This window comes from Hyperolius riggenbachi, chromosome 12, assembly GCF_040937935.1.
Source record: "Hyperolius riggenbachi isolate aHypRig1 chromosome 12, aHypRig1.pri, whole genome shotgun sequence".
NCBI lineage: Eukaryota > Metazoa > Chordata > Amphibia > Anura > Hyperoliidae > Hyperolius > Hyperolius riggenbachi.
The window spans coordinates 31,130,130-31,154,643 of NC_090657.1; the positions used below are offsets into that span (position 1 = coordinate 31,130,130).

Here is a 24,514-nt window from a genome sequence, read left to right on the forward strand (position 1 = left end):
TCACACAGCACAGTATGAGTACAAGGTAATGCTTAGTCAGTCACTGGATTGAGCATGGAGATTAGGCAAGTTAGGTTCACTCAGATGCATAGCATAGGTTCACAGTAATGGAGGTGCATGATCAGGTAGGACACAAAAGGAGGAGGACCCTGCCCAAAGGCTTACAATCTAGAGGGAGAGGTAAGGACACGAACGGTAGGGGACCAGAGTTCAGCTGTAGGTTTAGAGCACTTGTAAGGGGTAGTAGGCCAGAGTGAAAAGGTGAGTTTTGAGGGCTTTCTTGAAGATGTTGAAGGAGGGGGCTGCCCTAATGGGTGGAGGTAGGGAGTTCCATAGTGTTGGAGCAGCTCTTGAGAAGTCCTGGAGGCGTGCATGGGACTGGGTGATAGAAAGGACATTGAGTTTTAGGTAGCCAGAAGTCCCCCCCCCCCCCCTTCCATTAACCTCCCTGGCGGTTTATTAAAATCCGCCAGGGGGCAGCAAATACGTTTTTTAAAAAAAAAAATTTCTTTTTCATGTCTCGCTACATGATAGCCGCTGCCGAGCGGCATCCCCCCAGCCCCTCCGATCGCCTTCGGCGATCAGAGATCAAGAGATCCCGTTCAAAGAACGGGATCTCTTGGAGGGCTTCCCCCGTCGCCATGGCGACGGGGCGGGATGACGTCACCGACGTTATCGACGTCGTGACGTCAAAGGGGAATCCGATCCACCCCACGGCGCTGCCTGGCACTGATTGGCCAGGCAGCACACGGGGTCTGGGGGGGGGGGTGGATGCGGCGACGCGTATAGCGGCGGATCGGCGGGTAGCGGCGGCGATCAGAGGTTACACGCAGCTAGCAAAGTGCTAGCTGCGTGTAACAAAAAAAAATTATGCAAATCGGCCCAGCGGGGCCTGAGCGGTGCCTCCCGGCGGCATAGCCCGAACTCAGTTCGGGCTTACCGCCAGGGAGGTTTAAGAAGCCCTTTAGTGACAGTAGCCAGAGGTACCCCCCAGGCAGACCCCTGTAGAGGTAGCCAAAGGCATCTTCCACCAGTATAAGTAGCCAGAGGTGGACCCTTCAGAAAAGGTTGTCAGATGTAGACCCTTGAGTATTGGTAAGCAGAGGGCCCCATGTAAAGGTAACCAGAAATAGCCAGGGGCGTACTCACCACTGGATGCATAGATCATGGTCATCTAATCGCTCACATCGTTCTTTCAATTTTCTCAGAAGCTCTTCTATAATACAGCCTGTTGAACACATTGAAAAAAATGTTAATAAACTTCTTGGGCAACTTAAATGTAATAACTTTGGGTGTTCTCACAACAGAAGTAGACTGTAAACTACATATAAAAACGTAATTTTTGACTGCAATACAGAGACAGATAGACGGACACATAAAACTGACCACATGGCTCATAACTGATTATGTTCCGGTAGAATGATAAATTAGGCATCATCTCCTGAGGACAAAACATAAGAAAAAAACAGCACTTACACAGGGTGTGTAGGAAACGTGAAACAAGAATACTAGCTTTACAGATGACTACATCAGTTACATATCAGCAGTTAGCTAACTGATCTGTAGCTACAGGGTTTGTTGGCAGGCACATAACACTAGCCCACATGTCTCCCACCATTGTGGGGGGGGGTGGAGATGGGGACTAAGGGGACCCGCTCCTGCGCTCACATGCAGAGCTGCGACAGTGAGGAGACATACACTACCTGCTTCTGGTGGCAGGACAGGTCCTCAGTCCTCTCTTCAGTGTAGCTGTGGGCCTATCACCTCGAGGCTCCCGATGCCTGTCACATGACTCAGGGGATGGGAGCTGCAAGGTGATAGGCTGCATGGCTATACTGAAGAGAGCAGTGAGGACCTCTCTTGCTGCCGGAAGAGGATAGTGTATGACGCTGCGCTGGCCTGTGTGGAGGGGGAGCTACCTAATACTGCAATTTGCAGGTGGGGCTTGGTTTTCCCAGGGTACAGGAGGGCTTGGTGGGCGGGGGGAGGGGGGAACTGGCAGGGTTTTGCAGCTAGGCGCTGACAAATTAAAGATACTCCCTGCTTGCTTGGCTTAAAGAGGAACTATCCGGAATATAAAGTAATTAATAAAATTGTTTACCAATAATGATCGTCAATGAGATGCAAATAATTTTGAGTTGATTCAGGATTATGAACATTTATATACAAATTTATGTGGCTTGAAAATGGGCCAATCAACTTTTATCTGAGCAGGATTTGATGATTGGTTAATTTTTAACCACTTAATGACAATCAGACTTATAAAAATGTCCTGCTAGAGCCTCTTAACGGCTCCAGGACGTTTTTATAAGTCAAACAGTGCCGCCGCCGCTGTGCGTGTGTACGTGTGCATGTTCCCCCACGCTCGTGTGCGCTCCCGCGTGTGCACGTGTGCGCTCCCGTGCGTGCACATGCGTTCCCATGAGCGTGCACGTGAGATTAGTGAAAAAAACTCCATAGAAAAAATACACCTTTATTTCCAAATAATATATTGTCACCATACTTTGTACTAGGTCCTTGGGGTTGTTGTGGAGCACTCCTCAGATATACACAAGACGTGCCACAGTTGAACCAGCCGCACACTGGCTCTCTAGTCAAAGCGAAGGGATGAAACCGGCATCATCTGGATAAATATAGCTCTTTAATTGGCAATCAACAGCTGTCATCACAGCGTTTTAGGGCAGCCACCCCTTTATCAAGCTGAGCTGTTTGATGGCAAACAGCTCAGCTTGATAAAGTGTCGGCTGCCCTGAAACGTTGTGATAACAGCTGTTGATTGCCAATTAAAGAGCTATATTTATCCAGATGGTGCTGGTTTCAACCCTTCGCTCATACTTTGTACTAGGGACATAATTAGAATGTTGTGATAGCCAGGACAAATAGGCAGATAAAATGTGTGGGTTTTATGCACAGTAGCAGTGTTTATATTAAAACTATAGGTGATGAAATTGGAGAAATAGTGTATTTTTTAATTTTTTCCTTGTTTTTCCCTTTAAAATGCATAGAAAATAAAGTAATTACTGAAAACAAATATCAACCCCAAAAAGCCCAATTAGTGGTGAAAAAACAAGATATAGATCATTTCATTGTGATTAGTAGTGATTAAGCTATTGGCTAATGAAAGGGATGAGCACTGAAAGGTGAAAATCGCTCTTGTCCGTTAGGGTAAAAAACGCTTTGGGGTGAAGTAGTTAAGCTGCAGAAATTTGCAGCCAAAATGTGCATAATGCTGCATCAACTCGAAATTATTTGCATCACATTGACCATCCCTATTTACAATATCACGTCATAGATGGTTTAGTCGTTGTTTGTAAAATCTTTCCTCACCCAGATTTAAAGGATACCCAAAGTGACATGTGACATGATGAGATATACATGGGCATGTACAGTGCCTAGCGCACAAATAACTATGCTGTGTTCCTTTTTTTCTTTCTCTGCCTGAAAGAGTTAAATATTAGGTATGTAAGTGGCTGACTCAGTCCTGACTCAGACAGGAAGTGACTACAGTGTGACCCTCACTGATAAGAAATTCCAACTATAAAACACTTTCCTAGCATAAAATGGCTTCTGAGAGCAGGAAAGAGATAAAAAGGGGAATTGAGTCTGAGGACTGAGTCAGCTACTTACATACCTGATATTTAACTCTTTCAGGCAGAGAAAGAAAAAAAGGAACACAGCATAGTTATTTGTGTGCTAGGCACTGTACATACACATGTCTATCTCATCATGTCACATGTCACTTCAGGTATCCTTTAACACAGATGGTGATGTCTTTACTGCTGGCAAGTAGATCACTGTGGAATGCTTGTTTACTGTATGTTCCAAAGTCAGTAGATATAGCACCTGGTATCTGAGAATGCACTGGGAGAAGAAGTCTGCATAGTAAAGAGCCTAGGTTGTGGCCTCACTGGGAGGGCGGCATTACATACCAATATATAGAAATAGATATAGATATAGGAAGTGTTTCTGATACTGAAACCAAGATAACTACTGTAAAAATGGGTATCCTGAATAATTTACTGCATTCTACTGTATGTCACTACAGGGCCTCTTTAAAGAGGAACTCCAGTGAAAATAATGTAATAAAAAAAAGTGCTTCATTTTTACAATAATTATGTATATATGATTTAGTCAGGGTTTGCCCGTTGTAAAATCGTTTAAATCCCTGATTTATATTCTGACATTTATCACATGGTGACATTTTTACTGCTGGCAAGTGATGTAGCTGCTGCTTGCTGTTTTGGCAGTTGGAAACAGCTGTAAACAGCTATTTACCACAATGCAATGAGGTTCACAGACAGGAAACTGCCAGGAGTACCATGGTCCTCACATTTTCCTGTGGGAGGGGTTTCACCCCAATATCAGCCATAACAGAGCCTCCTGATAGTCTGTTAGTGAAAAGAAATAGATTTCTCATGTAAAAGGGGGTATCAGCTACTGATTGGGATAAAGTTCAATTCTTGGTCGGAGTTTCTCTTTAAGCTAAGTACATACAGGGAGATACAAATTCGCTGTGTACAAATGTTTCCCAATGAACGAATGACATCTGTCAATGACATGAGACGTTGTAATCATATGCAGAACATAATGACACAATTGTTTAGGAATAGAAGTACGTATAGTATATATAATGGAATGCATGTGTACCAACCAGGGCTGCTCATCCGGATTCCAGATATCCGGGTAACCTGGATATCGAAAAATATTTTAAGCTATCCAGCCGGATTCGGATTCCGGATACCTGGGCCCAAATCCGGCTCGCTATCTGCGAATATTTGGCCGCATAACCCAGATATTGCAGATATCCGGATCCGAAATACTGTAACTAAGGAGATGACGTCCTGGAGCCTATCAGAGGGCTCCCAGCAGAAGCCCTAGCAACCAATCACAGAGGGGAACCCTGGCCAGCCCCACCTGACCTCATTGAGCCAATCAGAGGGCTCCTAGCCTAAATCCTGGCACACAATCACAGAAAGAAGCACTGGCCAGCTCCCCTGTATAATAAGGAGGACTGCCATGATGAGACATATCGTCTTAGCTTGCTGAAAACTCTCTGAGAGACATGCTCCAGTGCTGTTGGCCTAGCAAGCACTGTACCCAGTTATAAACCTAAAGCTGTTCAGTGATTAACCCCTTCAGTACTATCACTACACTATTGTTAATGTTAAATCGTTAATTAGCTTGATTGATGTCATACTGTGACAGTCAGTGTGTGCTCCAGTGCTGCTGGGCCAAGGGCTGTACACAGTGATAAGCTGTTCAGTGTTCGGATCGCTCAGAGTGATAAAAATGTTTGTTACTTGTTATCTTTTCACTTCGTCCTGCACTTCTATAATTAACGATAACTATTGATCTTTCGGAAATTGCTAGTTTTGAATGATGCGCATCTAATGTGTACACAGGTTCAGCTTCAAGCTTCAGCTTCAAGCCAGTGGAAATTAGCATGGTTGGCAAATTCCCATCTCAGGAAAGCAGGAGAGACATCAATGGTTTGGTAGCTGGCCAGTTGGCTTCACTGGTGGACTACCCACTAGGGATGGTCAATGAGATGCAAATAAATTCAAGTTGTTGCATGGTTATGCAAATGTCAATGCAAATTGTTACAGCTTGAAAATGAACCAATCAAACGTTACTGAGGTAAAATTCGATTGGTCCATTTTTCAAGCTGAATAAATTTGCATACAACATTTGCATAATCCTGCTAGTCTACACCAAAACGATCTGACCTAACGACACGTGAATTTTCATGGCCAAACAATCAACCCGAGGTGCCTCAGGAAAATACAAAACCAGGGGAAAAACCTGTGTGCTATATAAAAATCACCAAAGAACGTTTTAATAGATGGAGGTGCCCATACACACCTCAATTTTCCCATTCAATTCCCTGCAGATTTGATCACACTTATTAAATTGGATGGAAATCAATTTCTTTACATATTCAATTGAATTTCCATCAATTTTGAACAAAAAACAATCGAAAACATTGATCGGTCATGACAGAAAATCTCAGTTGATTGAGGGTGAGGCAGGAGCAGCCGTAAATCGATGGACCAAAGCATTGCAATACATCAAAAAGCACAACACTGCGGTTCCATCAGTTTTCAAAAGATTTTCTGCTGGAAACTATTGAAAATCAATGTGCTGTGTGTGGTAGGGATGGATTCCTTCTGAATGGATTCCATTCAGAAAGAAATCGATCATTTTGGAACATTGGGTTGAAATCTAAAAGTGTATGGCCTGCTTCATATTCACAAAAAGTCCCACTTGCGCAAGAATTTAAAGACTAATAAATAGGTGGAGGAACCCAGTAGAACAGTGCTGCCCAACTTCATGGCATGGAGGGCCAACTTTTTTCAGACTACATGGTGGAGAGCCAACTTCAACAAAGGGACGGATCTAGACCAAGTTGCCCCAAGTTGCGCCTGGGGCAAGGTCAGGTTTTGGCTCCTAAACTGCCATTCCCCATTCACATTTTACCGCCTTTTTAAGAATTCAACAAACTGCGCCTGGGGCTAGAGACCCGCTTGCCCCCCCTAGATCCATCCCTGCCCCCCCCCCGCTTCAAACCCCCAAAAAATTGGGCAGCGTTTTCCCACAAAATACACGTAATCTGTCAATAACTTCCCACAAAATACACATCTTCTGGCAGTAGCTTCCCACAAAATACACATCTTCTGGCAGTAGCTTCCCACAAAATACACATCTTCTGGCAGCAGCTTCCCACAAAATACACATCTTCTGGCAGCAGCTTCCCACAAAATACACATCTTCTGGCAGTAGCTTCCCACAAAATGCCCATGAAGTTGGACAGCATTGTAGTAGAAGATAAAATGATTTAAAAACAATAAGATTACATATAAGTGGTAACAACCCCTGCAGAAAAGAACACAAGCTGATTTGGCAATAATCAGACAAAAAAAAGATACGCAATAATGCTTTTTGTGAACATACATTAGCTACTTCAGGGCAGTGTGGCATAAACAGCTTTAGGTAAAGCCTAAAGATACACTCTAAAAAACAAACAAACATCACTTACTGGGTTAATATGTCCTCTTTCATAGTTCCTCAGATGCAGCACATGGGTCATGTCCATGACATTAGCAAAAATGATGTTTGCCTGTAAGCATAATAGGAAACGCTGAGAGCATCACTATCATCACTTACTGTCTTGGCTTATTCCCTATTTTCTGTGCAACACCTGGAGAATAAGTCATGTAGTTTCAACATGAAATGTTACTGCAGGATGTACATTCTACGTCCTGAAACATACAGCAGCACTAATTAGGATGTAGAATCTAAGGGCCTGATTCACAAAGCGGTGCTAACAGTTAGCACCCTGGTGAAAAGCCCTTTATCATGCCTAAACTCAGTTTAGGCATGATAAGTTTAGGTGTGATAAGTTTAGGTGTGATAAGTTTAGGTGTGATAAGTTTAGGCATGATAAGTTTAGGTGTGATAAGTTTAGGTGTGATAAGTTTAGGTGTGATAAGTTTAGGCATGATAAGTTTAGGTGTGATAAGTTTAGGTGTGATAAGTTTAGGTGTGATAAGTTTAGGCATGATAAGTTTAGGTGTGATAAGTTTAGGCGTGATAAGTTTAAGCGCCAACTGCGTTGGCACCGCAGTGCACAGCTGATCAAAAGTTTTACGCTAGCAAAGTCTGGTGCACTTCGCATAGAGTTTAATGGTGCTGCTTTGCGTGCGGGACTTTGCAAGCGAACTAAACTTATCTAAACTTATCACGCCTAAACTTATCACACCTAAACTTATCATGCCTAAACTTATCACACCTAGGGCTCGATTCACAAAGCAGTGCTAACCCAGTTAGAGACTTTAGGCATGATAACCATTGCACCACGCTGGTGAAAAGCCAGTTTAGGCGTGATAAGTTTAGGCATGATAAGTTTAGGCGTGATAAGTTTAGGCATGATAAGTTTAGATAAGTTTAGTTCGCTTGCAAAGTCCCGCACACAAAGCAGTGCCATTAAACTCTATGGGCTTGATTCACAAAGCGGTGCTAACAGTTAGCACGCTGGTGAAAAGCCCTTTATCATGCCTAAACTCAGTTTAGGCATGATAAGTTTAGGTGTGATAAGTTTAGGTGTGATAAGTTTAGGCATGATAAGTTTAGGCGTGATAAGTTTAGGTGTGATAAGTTTAGGCGTGATAAGTTTGAGCGCCAACTACGTTAGCACCGCAGTGCACAGCTGATCAAAAGTTTTACGCTAACAAAGTCTGGTGCACTTCGTATAAAGTTTAATGGCGCTGCTTTGCGTGCGGGACTTTGCAAGCGATCTAAACTTATCTAAACTTATCATGCCTAAACTTATCACACCTAAACTTATCACACCTAAACTTATCACGCCTAAACTGGCTTTTCACCAGCATGGTGCAATGGTTATCATGCCTAAAGTCTTTTAGGCATGCTAACTGGGTTAGCACCGCTTTGTGAATCGAGCCCTATGTGAAGTGCACCAGACTTTGCTAGCGCAAAACTTTTGATCAGCTGTGCACTGCGGTGCTAACCCAGTTGGTGCCTAAACTTATCATGCCTAAACTTATCACGCCTAAACTTATCACGCCTAAACTTATCACACCTAAACTTATCACACCTAAACTTATCATGCCTAAACTGAGTTTAGGCGTGATAAAGGGCTTTTCACCAGCGTGCTAACTGTTAGCATCACTTTGTGAATCAGGCCCCTAAACTGGCTTTTCACCAGAGTGGTGCAATGGTTATCTTGCCTAAAGTCTCTAACTGGGTTAGCACCGCTTTGTGAATCGAGTCCCAAGTCTAACAGGTTAAGGCCTGAGACACACTGTGATTGCATGCTGAGCGCTTTTCTGACCATCAGCGCTGTCTGAGCATTGTTTAAAAAAAGCTCCCGTTGACTTATATTAAAGGGACTCCGAGCAGTGCAGAAACTATGGAAAGATGCATATCATTTTAAAGCTCTCTTTCTCCTCTTTCCAATGATATATAAACCGCCACCCTACGCCTTTTAGTTTTCGCTATTTTCGCGATTGAAATTGCCGCGGCCGTGATTTCAATCGCGAAAATAGAGAAAACTAAAAGGCGTAGGGTGACGATTTAGGTGTCGCCAGAAAGAGGAGAAAGAGAGCTTTAAAATGATATCCATCTTTCCATAGTTACTAGTATTATACAGGACGACACTTTCCCCAGTGTCAGCAGCTCCATTCAGCAGAATGAAGCTGCTGACTTTAGGAAAAAGTCGCCCTGTGTAATACAATGTACCTATGGAAAGATGGATATCATTGTAAAGCTCTCTTTCTCCTCTTTCTGGCAACACCTAAATCGTCGCAATTCTAAACCAGATCCACCCCCTCTCATTAGGGTAGAAAGAGATAAGAAATATCTGTAAATGTCATATATCCGTGACAATACATCAGATGCTGAATATGATAACAATTTCTGATTTATCATGTTGTCTAGTGTTCATACATATCAAAGCCTTGGTAATTATTTTTTATATCAGAGAAATCCATATCTCAGTTTCAGAGTAGGCCACAAGGACTGACAATATAACACGTTCATATTTGTCCAATATTAATCTCCCTTTGTTGCAAAACGTTGGTATCAATCAAAATATATAAATATGATAAGAACCCTATATTATTTCTTCCTAGGTGAATGAGAGGTGACATTAAAGTGTGTACCTGAGATGCTTTAAATAGAAGAATGTATACTTACCTGGGGTTTCCTCCAGCTCCATGTACTCCTTGGCCCTCTAATCCATGGCCATAGATGGCTGCTCATTTGATCAGACAAGATGCATTATGGGGGCATTAACAGGTTCACATTGAGTTGAATAGTTGTCAATAACTGCAGTTTTAACAAAGCAGAATTGTATTTAGCACAGATCCCTTTTAATATCCCCCATAGGGATGCTAGGAGATCTCCGGAGCTGTCATAGTAAATTAGGACCCAGTGGGCGATCTCAGGTATATATAACGTACGTACCATCCAAGCGTGCCGGTAGTTATTACTGAGAAAACGTGGCATCAGAGGAACAACCTATTCCCCAAACAAAAATAAACAATGGTCATCAAACATACAAAGGCACAGAGACAATTTGTTGTATCTACTGCTGAGCAAGCCAATAAAACACTTCAACGCGACTCTCGGCAAATCAAGCAGCTAAACTGAAAACTAAAAAGTTGCTTATTTTGTCCTAAAACAATCTGTAACTCTATTTAGCCACATTGTCATCTTATTATAGTGTGTAAGCCTTCCTATCTTCTCTATCTTGCTTGCATTACAAGGCTGTGTATGCAGGGAGAGTGTCAGGGTGCTCAGGACTGCCACTTTAAGTGGGGAGACTGAGAAATAGCTCAGGGACTTCTAAGGGCCCCCCAAGTGAGAGATCAAGGAGGCCAGGATGACTTTACTGTCCAGGTATAGTTTTTAAGTATAGTGGGTGTCACGGACGGTTGCGGGGCTGCAAACGCGTCCTAGAACCACCCGTGAAAAAAATGCGATCGCAATAGATTCTCTGCATCGATTGCGATTCAGATCAATAGAATCTGGATTGGTTGTGTAGGGGCTACCTGTAGCAACCTGGAGTTTCTCTTTCTCCCAGCTGTCACAGAACAGCCTAGAGGAACGTAGGCGAATCTTCGCCATCGATTTCTCCGATTTCTTGGTCAGATCTGCCAGTAATTGCAGCGAGCAGAACTGACATTCCTGTTTTTTTTAAGAAAACAAGTTTTTCTCCTCTGCCCCTAATTTAGGTGCAGGATGTCTTTTGATTTGTTAATTAGCTTAGACATATTCCCTGGGGAAGGCAGAATAACATGGAGGCATTCATTCCCTTTTCTGTTCTGGGATCCAGGTGACACCTAGCTGATCTCACGTAGATGTTAATTAGCCAAGGCACCAAAAGTTTGTTCAGCTAGAGGAAGCTGCCCCAGGAGCCAGCCAAACTATCTCCAGGGGTTAAAATGATGAAGCATGTGAATTATGATTTCTGCTTATTAAAGGAAAACTGAGTATCACCCAGAGGTGGGAGGAGTGTATTCGGATCCGTTGAAATTGGACCAACGTCTCGGTATACAAATCATAATCATACCTCGTTCGGTTAGGGAGTTATGGGCCCCTCGGTAACCATACGCCCTAACACCCGCATCCAAGGTATCATATTAATTGGTAGGTTCTGGGGATCCATAATATGTAATTATTATTTGTGTGCCAGCCGCGTAGGTCCGCCTAGAGAAAATGTCAGGGTTATGGGGCTGGTGAAAGCCCCTGCCCAAATGTGATTACCATAATCCGGCCCGGGGGCCGACTCTGGAAGCCCGCCTCTGAACACAGCCCAATTAAAAGTAAATGAGCTGCCCGGGCAAGTCATTCCTCCATTTTCCACCTTCATGAACGCACGGCCACCGTGAGGAACAAGTGGTGGCCATTTTGCTTGGATTTTAAATTGAGCTGAAACAAAGGACTTTATGATTCTTCCCACAAAAGGACATCTTTCCATGAAACTAAGTATTTTTCTCCCTTTCTTTTATTTTTCATACTGGCTATTAATGTTTCAATAATTGTTGATTTTAATAATTGTCTGTGTATACTAATTATTTATATTGCCCGTGAATAAAGACTTTATCAAAGTCATTCACTGTTCCGCTACCCTGCTTCTCAGCCGCACAAACTGAACCACACTTCTGGAGAGACGCTACTATTGTACTGTTGTTACTAGCCAGACAGAATGAGTGTGTTTAACCATTTTTATTTGCAGGACCAGTCAGTCGGGTCCACTGGCCCATACCAGTGGTGGTGGCAGATACCCTGAAATAGTGTGTAAAGTTGTATTTCCGTAACCCCACAGGCTCCCTTCTGGTCGGGCTGCTGCCCAAATTTCTGTCGGTTTCTGTGCAAAGATCGCGACCACAGCTTGCATGATCGTGTGCAGAAACCGACTGGAAGGCAAATGGCGTTCCGACCACTAGGGCTCCTGTGACAGTAGGGCCCTTATATTTTAATATTGTACTGACAGTAAATGTGTAACCCCTACAGTCCCTGGCTTGTGGGGCCCCTAAGGAGATTGGGGCCCTAGGCAATTGCCCAGTATGCAAGTACCAGCCCTCTTACTGTTAGTTGTATATCAATATGTGGGTGAGGGTGGTGCCATATTCATTTTTGGCTAATAACCTATTTTATCTAAAACTGTCCCACTAGGGCATTCTGGGAAATTTGGGCGCAGGGTGAAGCCAAAAAAACAGCTCAACTTGCCCCTGCAAAAGTCCTGGCGATGTTAATTAATATTCCCCTCCAAATTACACTGTTTTTCAAAGTAATTTGGGCTTTGTCTTTTGACGGCACCCAAACTACTGTCTGAGCACAGCTCTAGCTGTAATTCACATTGGGCTTGATTCACTAACCGGCGCTAAGTATTAGCGCCGGAGTAAAAAAGAGTTTTCCCGGCGCTAAGTCAGTTAGTGTGCCTTATCTGAGTGCCTTATCTGAACTTAGTGCCCCTTAAAGAGACACTGAAGCGAAAAAAAAATATATGATATAGTGAATTGGTTCTGTACTATGAATAATTACTAGAAGATTAGCAGCAAAGAAAATATTCTCATACTTTTATTTTCAGGTATATAGTGTTTTTTCTAACATTGCATCACTCTATATTATGTGCAGATTACACAACACTCAGCATTCAAAATGAGTCTTTCAGAGCAGTCTGTGAAGTAATGACCTCTCCTCTGGCAGAAGAAAAGTAAATAGTCCAGGAACAGTTGAGATAATAAAAGTCAGATAACAGCCCTCTCCACGACTAACTTAGTCGGAGAGCTTAATGGCTTGTTTGCATAGAGATAACAACTGGAGTTTCTCAACTCTTCCTGTACTGGAAAGAATTACACTGATGTATCTGATCTTAATGTTTTATTTCTTAGCTGTGCTACACATACAAATCATAATATCATCATTTTTTTTTCGCTTCAGTGCCCCTTAAGTAGCTTTGTGCACACTAAATAGCTTTGTGCACACTAAAAGATGCACAAAGCTACATCGCACACTGCAGATAAGGCACACTAACCTCAGATAAGGTTAGCGCTGTAGTTTGTGCCCACTAAGTAATAAGGCACACTAACCGGCTTAGCGCCAGTTAGTGAATCAAGCCCATTATGGCCAATGGTGGCGCACGGTGCATCCAAATTTCCCTGCACCGTTTTGCACAGATTTGCCACTAGGTGATGTAGGACAACTGCTTCCACCATGTCTTAGCTGGAATAGAACCTCAGCTGCAATGCGGTATTCCTAAAAACTCTGACTGCTGTTGAACCCTTCTAAATAGGCTCTATCGTGATTATCATTACTGCTATTTCAGGGGTGTTTTATCCCTGGTGAACACAATGATGGAAGGCGTAAGATGGAACTGTGATACACTTTAACATCTAACTGGCTCATTGATTTAAACTTTAAACGCTGCCTTAAAAGGAGAGTAGAGAGCATTACCTGGTAACTGTATTCTGGTGCACCTGGATATCCATGCCTGTAATTCTGCATGTCCTTGGCTGCTTTGGACCTCTATGTTGTGAATAAAATAATGAGATGTGCTAAGGAATAGTTTCATCATGAACATGTTCAAAACATCTTTCATTTTTGTTAAAGCAGTAGGATTAGGCTAGCTATACTATGCCAGGGAAAAAAACGCATAAAAGTAGATAAATACTTGATCTACTTACATAATGCATGTATTGTACTGTCTACGTTTTGATTTCAGTGAATGTTATATAGTAAATGAAGAGAATTCTGTTCCTGGTGGGGGCCAAGTCTTTTGCCCACAGTTTGAGGCTAAATCCTAATGTCATTTCTGCCCTTAATTTTTTTCCTTTTCTCCTCCAATCGCTGAGTCACCTCAGCCTTGCTTGTAAACACAAGTGAGCAGGGGATCATGATTCAGATAAGCAGCTAGGCAGGGAAATAAATGGAAGAGGAGGAATATATTATAGATAAAAAGAACCCCCAGCATGCAACTGTATGGCACTGACTATTAAAGGACCAGTGCTCCTTAAGTATGTGATAACTCCAAATCATAACAGCAGAAAAAGTTTTGAAAGTTTTGAATGCAGGATTAGCATCTATTACGTAATACACTGAGACCAGTTGCTGTTGAAATTTGAAAGCAATCCCACTTTAAATAACTGTACATTTGAATGTTTAACCTCTTGAGGACCATAGGCTTTACCCCCCTAAAGACCAGGCTATTTTTGTCAAAAAAAGGCCCTGCAGCTTTAAGGCCAAGCTGCAGGGCCGCACAACACAGCACACAAGTGATTCCCCCCCCTTTTCTCCCCACCAACAGAGCTCTCTGTTGGTGGGGTCTGATCGCCCCCCTCCCCGGGTTTGTTTTTGTTTTGTGTAAATATTCATGTTGTATATTTTTTAATAAATCTGCCTATTTTTTGTATTTTTTGTATTTTTCTTTTTCCCTACCTCCCTCCCACCCCACAGCCAGCAGCCAATAATGGGGATCGGCTGTCATAGGCTTCTGCCTATGAGAGCCAATCGCTCTCTAGTGTCCTATGGAGACAGTCGTGTCACACGGCTGTCCCCAGTACAGCGCTGCTGCAGATCGCAGCACTGTACAAAGTAATTAGACGGCGATTCCGCAAATCTAAACGTAACTCTTCTGTCTTTAACTACTTTTGGACCCTAGTGATTGAAATCTATGCCCTGTTTTGGTGGTCACCTGGCTGGCAGGGCGTAGATTTCAATCAGCCACCAATGCATGCATCCACTGTTTCCGTCACTCCCGTCCGATCTCGCTGCTAAATCTCCGCCATGTCCCGTCGCAGCTCACTGGCTCGGCCTGTCTCTATGACGGCAGAGCCCTGTGAGTGGGTCAGGAGACTATTTCATTGGCTCCTGGCCGTGTCTTTCAATGCAAGCAACTCCCATTGGCTTACATTGAAAGACAGGGTCAGGAGCCAATGAAAGTGGCTCCTGACCGGCTCACAGGAACTCTGCACGTGGGTGCAGGGGCTGCAGCCCCTATTGTTATGCCACTGGTAGTAAGTTTTCTCTTGCCTTATTATCACCAGCATGATCTTAGTGAATTGAGGCCAATGTTTGCTTTTGGCAGCCAAAAGTCTAGGCCAGGCATGGGCAAACTCAGCCCTCCAGCTGTTAAGGAACTACAAGTCCCGCAATGCATTTGCCTTTATGAATCGTGTCTGTGGCTGTCAGACTCCTGCAATGCATTCTGGGACTTGTAGTTCCTTAACAGCTGGAGGGCCAAGTTTGCCCATGCCTGGTCTATACTCTTCCCTGAGAATAGTCTAAATAGCACAGAGTTGTGAACAGTGAAAAAAAAAATCATTATTATTCTTATTTGTAGCACAATTTCCCCAGCCCTTTAGATTACACTGTATAATTGATGTCACTAACTGCCTCTCAAAAGAGCTCACGATCAGAGCCAGGCCAAGGCAGAGGTGAGAGAGGCTCCAGCCTCAGGGCGCAGTGTAGGAGGGGGCGCACCATTCACTCAGCTATAATTCCCCTATTGTGTTTGAAGCAGAGAGAAATAAGAAAAGGGGATGCATGGCAGTGACTGCAAGCCGGATAACTAGAGATTAAGGTGTTTGGGGCCCTGGGGCCAGTGGTGGGCCGTAATTTTGCATGTGCACAATTTTGCAACAAAATCCGCAATTACGCATCGTCATCGTAAGAAAATCCGAGAAAATCGTAATTAATTTTGCTTGTAAAAGTAGTATTTCAAAATTCTGTGTAATTTTGTGCCGACTTTAGAGGTTAATAGCAAAGCCCCCATACAAGCTATTGCTACCAAAATTGCTACATAAGTTAAGGAAAATAATGGGTATAAGTCACAAAAAGATTTTTTTTAATAGACCTTGTAGTTTTTGAGAAACTCGATTTTAAAAATGCAACGAAAAATGTTTTTTAAACTGTCATTTAAACTGTCATTTTTCCAAGTTTAAAACCCATTTATTACTTGCATTTTTAAAATCGAGTTTCTCAAAAACTAAAAGGTCTCTTTTTTTTGTACCCAAGATTCTCCTTAAAGAGAATCTGTATTGTTAAAATCGCACAAAGGTAAACATACCAGTGCATTAGGGGACATCTCCTATTACCCTCTGTCACAATTTCGCCGCTCCCCGCCGCATTAAAAGTGGTTAAAAACAGTTTTAAAAAGTTTGTTTATAAACAAACAAAATGGCCACCAAAACAGGAAGTAGGTTGATGTACAGTATGTCCACACATATAAAATACATCCATACACAAGCAGGCTGTATACAGCCTTCCTTTTTAATCTCAAGAGATCATTTGTGTGTTTCTTTCCCCCTGCAGCTATCTTCCACTGAAGTGTCAGGCTGTTTCTTCCTGCAGAGTGCAGACAGCTCTGCCTGTATGTAATTCCTCAGTATGTGAAAGCCCAGCCAGCTCAGAGGAGGATTTATCCAGCTTGTAAAAGATAATAGAGAAGAGAGACGCTGCACTAATGTAAATAACACACAGGCAGTGTGCAGAGAGGGGTCAGGAGAGGGGAGATGCATCACAGAACCACAACACTGAAGAACTTGGCAGCCTTCCAGACACAGGCTGACAAGTCTGACAAGAGATAGATAAGTTGATTTACTACAGAGATGGTGATAGTAGAACGTGCTGCAGTAAGCCAGAGCACATTAGAATAGATATTGGAACTTGTAGGATGGAAGAAAACCGGATGAAATTTTTGTTACGGAGTCTCTTTAACATATGTAGCAATTTTGGTGTCAATAGCATGTATGGGGGCTTTGCTATTCACCGCTAAAGTCGGCAAGAAATTACGCGAAATTTTATGCGAAATTACGAATGACTACACGAAATCAAATTAATTTGCAAATCGTAATTACGCATAAGCGTAATTGCAAAAATGTACATGAAATTTTGCGAAATCGTTATTTGTTGATTACGATCATCACTACCTGGGGCACCTCTTAGTGTAATAGCAAGCAGTGTGATGGGGTGGGAGGGATAGAGAGGTGCACTTTGGTGTCTCAGCCTTGGGTGCTGGAGGACCTTGTCCCGGTGTAATGTCTGATTGTGCTGCCCGGAAGCTCCCCTCCACACTGAGTAGCACGCATGCTCAGTGTGAACTTAATGATGCTGCTGGAGGTAAAATACTAAATATCTCCGCTTCCACACTTCTTACACTTCCCAAATTTTCAGGGTAGGGAGGGAACCCCCCGAACGACCTCTATACCAAATTGTAGCCCCCGAGACCCGCTGGTTCAGGATATAGATTATAGAAACCTATCTCGGGAACCAGCAGGTCTCGGGGGCTGCAATTTGGCATAGAGGTCGTTCTGGGGGTTCCCCCCCTACCTAAAATTTGGGGAGTGTAAGAGGTGTGGGAGCGGTCGAGCGGAGATATTAAGTATTTTACCACCAGCAGCACTGGCGTAATAATAGGGCCTGCAGCCCCTGCTCCCACGGGGGTGCCCGCTGGGGACCGCTCGGGGCCGTTTTGTGGGGGCCGGAGGGGTGGCAGCATGAGGGGAAAGCCGTGGCCACAGTCGGGGGGAGCCCTCTCCCTCACCTCGGGGCTCTCCCCTCTGCGCTCCCCTCCAGCTTAAATGTGTGTCCGTGGGCAGCTGCGAGCAGCAAACAGATACATACCTTCCGTGCTCTCCACCAGCCTGCGTTCCTCTCGCTTGCCTCTGATGCGACTTCTGGTATAACAGGAAGTCACGTCAGAGGCTAGCGAGAGGAACACACTGGCTGGAGCGCACGGAAGGTATGTATCTGTTTGCTGCCCGCCGCTGCTCTCCGCTGTTACGCTACCCACGGACACTACTTTAAGCTGGAGGGGAGCACAGTGGGGGGAGAGCACCGAGGTGAGGGAGAGGGGGGGGGGACTTCCCCTCTCCCCGCCAACTGTGGCCACAGCTTTCCCCTCATGCTGCCAGCCCTCCAGCCCCCACAAAAGGGCCCCGAGCGGGCCCCAGGGAGGGGGGGGGAGGGAGGGAGGGAGAGGGGGGCCCGCTCCAAAAATATGCAGGGGGGCCCAGCTGGGCCTAGTTACGCCCCTGACCAGCAGCATCATTCAATAGGAAACGTGGCCGCACAGTCTCCTACTGCGCATGCGGGGCAGCACAAATCAACAGGCAGCGTAATCAGACACAACACCGGCTCTGCTCATGATCTATTGTTTGTATCACTGTTATCTCCTAATAGCACTAATGTTGGGAGTAAGTCAGTTAAGCTGCCAGTATGTTTTGAGGTGGGTGTGGGAGGAACCTGCGCAACCCAGAGGAAACTGTAACGATTGGTGTCAGCGAATACAAAGTTCTGATTATTTGGCCTGCAGTATCACCAAACAAATAATGCAGATACTATATCTGATTATATGGTGATCTGCAGAATCACCAATAATACAAATATAGCAACACTCAGGAATGACCCAGGGGCATAACAATAGGCCCTGCAGCACCTGTGCCCACTCGGGGCCATTTTGTGGGGGCTGGAGGGGTGGCAGCATGAGGAGAAAGCCTTGCCCACAGTCGGCGGAGAGAGGGGAAGTTCCCCCCCTCTCCCTCACCTCAGGGCTCTCCCCTCTGCGCTCCCCTCCAGCTAGTTACCGTCTGTGGGCAGCGGGCAGCAGCGGAGGCGGCAGATACATACCTTCTTCCTTGCGTTCCATCGCAACCTTCTCGCTCTAGCGGCTGACGTCACTTCCGGAAGTGAATTTCTGCAGGGGGGCCCAGCGGGGCTTAGTTACGCCCCTGGAATGACCGTGATCTTAGTCACACTTTATTGCACTGTATGTAGTGATTGGTGCAAACAGTAATATTCTTATAGATCATCAGCGGTAACCTCACCAGTGGCGATGGAGGTTACAGATAGAACCACAGCGGTAACCTCACCAGTGGCGAGGGCCCACTGGTGAGAGGGTAGTCGGACAGATCAGGTAGGCAACAGACGGGCAGACAAGGTACAGAATCGGCAGGCAGAGTCAAAGTTCAGGTAAAAGTCGGCAACAAGATCAGATGGGCAAAGGTACAGATTCAGGAGACAGAGACAGAACGGTATTCAGGCAGGGTCGGCAACAGGATCAGATGTGCAAAGGTACAGAATCACAGAGAGAAAGAGTAGTCAGAACGAGCCAGAGTCAAACACAGAAATCAAACAGTAATAATGCACAATCCTAAGCTGTGTGAAATCCCCGGTTTCCTCCCGGATCAAAGTACACTGGATCTAACTAAGATCTGGGCGCTAACACTAAGTGATCGCAACAGCAGACGAGTTGCGAGTGACTCCTCAGCCCTTTTGTAGCTGAGGAGTCCCTGAGGCACGCCCCCGCCGCCCAGCCAATCGGCAGCTAGGCTGGAGCCAGCTGACCGGCGAGTCAGCTGACTCCCCGTCTATTAGCATAAAGGTCCTGCCGCTGGGCGCACGCACGCGTAGCCCTTACCCGATGTGCTGCCGAAGGACCTGGCAATGAGAGTGCGGTGGGGACCGCCGCCAGCTGAGATGCGGAGGCGGCGTACACATCCCCGCCGTGTGTTACAGTACCCCCCCCCCCCTCCTTGAGGAGTGGACTCCGGACACTTCCTACAAGGTTTCTCAGGATGTGCCTTATGAAATTTCAGTCTCAACTCCTCAGCATGCATTTGATGGGCCGGCACCCAAGATCTCTCTCAAGCCCATACCCCCTGCCAATGCACGAGGTACTGTAAAGAATTGCGCACCCAGCAAGAGTCCAAAATTCGCTCAATCTCGTACTCAGGTTCGCCATTAATCACAACATGGGGGGGGGGGGAGAGGAATCCACATGCACAGCTGGTTTTAATAAGGAGACATGAAAGGACTTTACACCTCTCATACAAGATGGCAGTGAAATGACATAAGTGACATCGTTGATCTTTTTGGACACGGGGTATGGGCCAATAAATTTAGGGCCCAATTTAGCTGAAGGTTGCCTCAGAGACAAATGCCAGGTAGAAACCCACACCATGTCTCCTGGCACAAATTCCCATTCCACTGACCGTCTCTTATCAGCCTGCTTTTTCTGGGTCTGAAACGCCCTTCCCAGATTACTTTTGACCATTGACCAAATCTCCTTTAAAGACCCCTGCCAATCCTCCAGCGCAGGAAAAGGAGACGACACAACCGGTAACGGGGAGAACTTGGGGGACCTCCCCGTGACCACCTGCAAAGGTGACAAGCCTGTGGAAGTATTCTTCAAATTATTGTGTGCAAACTCCGCATATGGTAAGAACCTTGCCCGCTCTAATTGGGCATCAGCCATGTAGAATCTCAAAAATTGTTCCAATGATTGATTGACCCTCTTGGTCTGGCCGTTGGTCTGTGGGTAATAGCCAGACGAGAATGAGAGATCCATTCCCATGTGACGACAAAAAGCTCGCCAAAACCTAGACACGAACTGGACACCCCTATCTGACACTACATTTTCCGGAATACCATGAAATCGAAAAACATGCTGAATGAAGAGATCTGCTAGCTCCTGAGCAGAGGGGAGTCCGTCCAGGGGAATAAAATGAGCCATCTTGCTGAATCTGTCAACCACCAACCAAATGACTGTTTTCCCCTCAGACCTGGGAAGTTCCCCCACGAAATCCATAGACAAGTGAGTCCATGGTTCTTCAGGCACAGGTAAAGACTGCAGTGTACCTGCTGGGGCGTGTCTGGACGGTTTGCTCCTGGCACAAACTGAACAGTCCCTAACAAATTCTCTACAGTCAAGGGGTAAAGTTGGCCACCACACGCATATAGTCAGTAACTCCAGTGTCCTTGCTACCCCAGGATGACCTGCATTTTTGTGGGTGTGAAACATTTGTAAGATCTGTAACCATAAATGCAATGGTACAAACAACACCCCCTCAGGTTTCCCTTCGGGAACCTCCAGTTGATACGGTCTTAAAGTGACTGACCAGTCCTCCCAAGTCTCTGTGACTGCTATGATAACCTTCTCGGGCAGGATACCCTCAGGGGTTGGGGGCTGAACTGACTCTGGCTCAAAACATCTGGAGAGGGCATCTGCTTTGATATTCTTACTTCCCGGCTTATAGGTGATTATAACTCTGAATCTCGTAAAAAAAAGGAACCACCGAGCCTGTTGGGGACTGAGTCTCTTGGCCCCCTCAATGTATTCCAGATTTTTATGGTCGGTGTAGACCGTAATCACATGTTCTGCTCCTTCGAGCCAATGACGCCACCCCTCAAATGCAAGTTTAATGGCCAGTAATTCACGATTCCCAATGTCGTAATTTCTCTCCGCCAGAGAGAATTTTCGTGAGAAAAAAGCACATGGATGCAATCTACCTTGAAACCCAGAGTGTTGCGACAGCACAGCCCTCACCCCTATCTCTGATGCATCTACTTCCACTAGAAAGGGACAAGTGACATCCACGTGTTGCAGAATAGGGGCGGAGCAAAACATACTCTTTAGAGTCGAGAAGGCCAAATGTGCTTCATCCGACCAATTATAGGTGTCTGCCCCCTTTTTGGTGAGATCAGTAAGGGGTGACACTATGGTAGAGAAACCTTTAATGAATTTCCTGTAATAATTGGCGAAACCTAGGAATCTCTGAAGTGCCTTTAGCCCTGCGGGCTGTGGCCATTCCATGACGGCAGACACCTTCTTGGGGTCCATGGAGAGCCCAGAAGTGGAAATAACATATCCTAAAAATGGAACCTCAAAGAGACATTTATCGAGTTTTGCGTACAGAGAGTTTTGTCTCAGTTTCCCCAATACAAACTTCACATGTTTCCTGTGTTCAGACAAATTCTGCAAGTAAATCAAAATGTCGTCAAGGTAGACTAAAACAACAAAAAAGGGATAAAGAGGCGCCCAAGGTGAATAAAATACACTAAAAGCAACTAAAATATAAATAAATGAGGTGGCTTACCTCAATGATGACACACCCATATAGGAATGGATATTTATTAGTAAAAAAAAGCACAGGCAACGCGTTTCGTGGGAACTCGCCCACTTCCTCAGGCCAAATAAAGTGCCACTAAATGCCGGTAGCCGGATTCAAGGCGCCTCTCTGTGCACATACTCATCCTCAACCTTCTTGTAGACTAAAACAAAGCGCCCCAGAACCTCTCTAAAACTTTCATTGACCAACTCTTGAAAGACGGCAGGAGCATTGCATAGCCCGAAGGGCATGACTAAATACTCATAGTGTCCGTCAGGCGTGTTAAAGGCCGTCTTCCACTCATCACCCTCCCTGATGCGTACCAGGTTGTATGCCCCTCTCAGATCCAGCTTGGAGAAGATACCAGCATTGGGAAATTTGGGAAAATAAATTGTCAATTAAGGGAAGTGAATAACGATTTTTTATGGTTATCTTATTCAATTCCTGGTAATCGATACATGGGCGGAGCCCACCATCCTTCTTCTGAACAAAAAAGAAACCTGCTCCGGCCAGAGACTTAGAAGGACGGATAAAGCCCTTAGCCAAATTTTCTCTAATGTAGTCCTGCATGGCCAGTTTCTCTGGGCCTGAAAGATTATAGAGATGGCCTCTAGGGGGCATACAACCTGGTCTTAATTCAATGGGGCAGTCAAAACTCCTGTGAGGAGGGAGCTTGTCTGCAGACTTGGGACAGAACACATCAGCGAACTCAGAATACTGTGAGGGTACCCCTTCGATCTGAACCTGGGTGGCGCAGATGGCCACTCTCTCTAAACAATGTTGATGACAGAATGGAGATCAACTTAGTAGTTGGCCGGAGCTCCAATCTATCAGTGGAGAATGTTTCTTTAACCAGGGCATACCCAGGATCACGTCACGGTCGAGGTGACCATCTTAAGAACATAAAACTGTAACCTTTCCGTGTGTAAGACCCCCACATGACATAAAAGGACGGGCGTCTGTGAGAGGGCCTGTCTGCCCTGCAACGGGGAATCATCCACCGCTGTAACAAAAATTTGTCTATCAAAAGGGATCAAAGGTATTCCCCAATTCTTAACAAAATCAGCATCAATAAAATTGGCCTCAGATCCCGAGTCTATAAATGCCTGGGTAGACAAAACTTGGTCTTCCCAGGAAATAGAACAAGGGAGCAATAAACGTCTATTGGGTAGAGATAAAGCTGGCTCGCCTAGGGTAGTACCTCTAGCTACACCTAGGCGGCAGTTTTCCATCTTCTTAGGACAGTTTAGAACTAAATGCCCCTTTTCAGCGCAGTAAAGACAGAGACCCTCTTTACGTCTCCGGGTCTTCTCCACCTCAGACAACCTAGAATGTCCGATCTGCATCGGTTCATCTGCAGGAAGAGGCGGAGGAGAAGGAGCCGGGGGGGAAAAAGAGAACGGAACAGTCTTGACAGCAGATTTCCCTCGGGTTTGTTTTTGGTACCGGATACGGTGATCAATCTTTACCACCAGTACTATAGCTTCATCCACCGTTTTAGGCTCAGGGTGGCTGAGCATAATATCGGACACTGGATCTGATAACCCGGTCAGAAAACAGTCTAACAAAGCAAATTGTCCCCACCTGGCTGAGACTGCCCACCTTCTGAATTCTGTGGCATAGTTCTCCACAGTACCATGTCCCTGTCTAAGCATTTTGAGTTTCCTCTCTGCAGTTATAGCGACATCTGGATCGTCGTACACAATCGCCATGGCTTCAAAGAATTTTTGAACTGAGGATAAGGCCTCATGTTCTCTAGGAAGACTGTAAGCCCATGTCTGAGAGTCACCTGATAACAGTGTTTTGATGAAGGTAATCCTCTGACTCTCGGACCCTGAGGATACTGGTCTCATTTCAAAGTAGGAAAGACATCTGTTTCTGAAATTCTGGAAATCAGACCTATGTCCTGAGAACTTCTCAGGCATGGGCATTCTAGGCTCGACAACTAGTGTTGGGCGAACAGTGTTCGCCACTGTTCGGGTTCTGCAGAACATCACCCTGTTCGGGTGATGTTCGAGTTCGGCCGAACACCTGGCGGTGCTCGGCCAAACCGTTCGGCCACATGGCCGAACTAAGAGCGCATGGCCAAACGTTCCCCGAACGTTCGGCTAGCGCTGTGATTGGCCGAACGGGTCACGTGGTTCGGGCCCGAACGCGCTCTGATTGGCCGAACGGTCACGTGGTTCGGGTAAATAAATACCCGAACCACGTCATATCTCCGCCATTTGTCTGTGGGTTTAGCTTTGGGTAGGCAGGCAGGGTAGTTCGCTCTCCAGCCACGCTAGCCAGGGTCCCCCCCAGTCATTGTGTGTCGCTGCTGGGAACAGTAGTACACCGCTCGCTCAGCCACACTATATATAGCATTGTTTACTGCCACTGTGTACCTCGCTCAGCCACGCTATATATATAGCATTGTGTTTTCTGACACTCTGTGTACACGGCTTAGCCTGACTAATATAGCATTGTGTGTACTGCCACTGTGCACCTCGCTCAGCCACGCTATATATAGCATTGTGTGTACTGCCACTGTGCACCTCGCTCAGCCACGCTATATATAGCATTGTGTGTACTGCCACTGTGCACCTCGCTCAGCCATGCTATATATA

General features: G+C 45.3%; 1 protein-coding gene across 2 annotated transcripts in view; it reads right to left on the minus strand.

The window, feature by feature from the left end:
• Positions 1–24,514, minus strand: part of LOC137540710 (opioid growth factor receptor-like) — a 246,721-nt gene that overhangs the window by 23,817 nt on the left and 198,390 nt on the right. For both annotated transcript variants that reach the window (XM_068261834.1, XM_068261833.1), the window contains 5 exons: positions 13,477–13,548; positions 9,982–10,035; positions 7,037–7,117; positions 1,387–1,441; positions 1,150–1,228 (listed from right to left, as the gene is read on the minus strand). In XM_068261834.1, the coding sequence (XP_068117935.1) occupies positions 1,150–1,228; positions 1,387–1,441; positions 7,037–7,117; positions 9,982–10,035; positions 13,477–13,548 (341 nt within the window). The remainder of the gene's footprint in view (positions 1–1,149; positions 1,229–1,386; positions 1,442–7,036; positions 7,118–9,981; positions 10,036–13,476; positions 13,549–24,514) is intronic.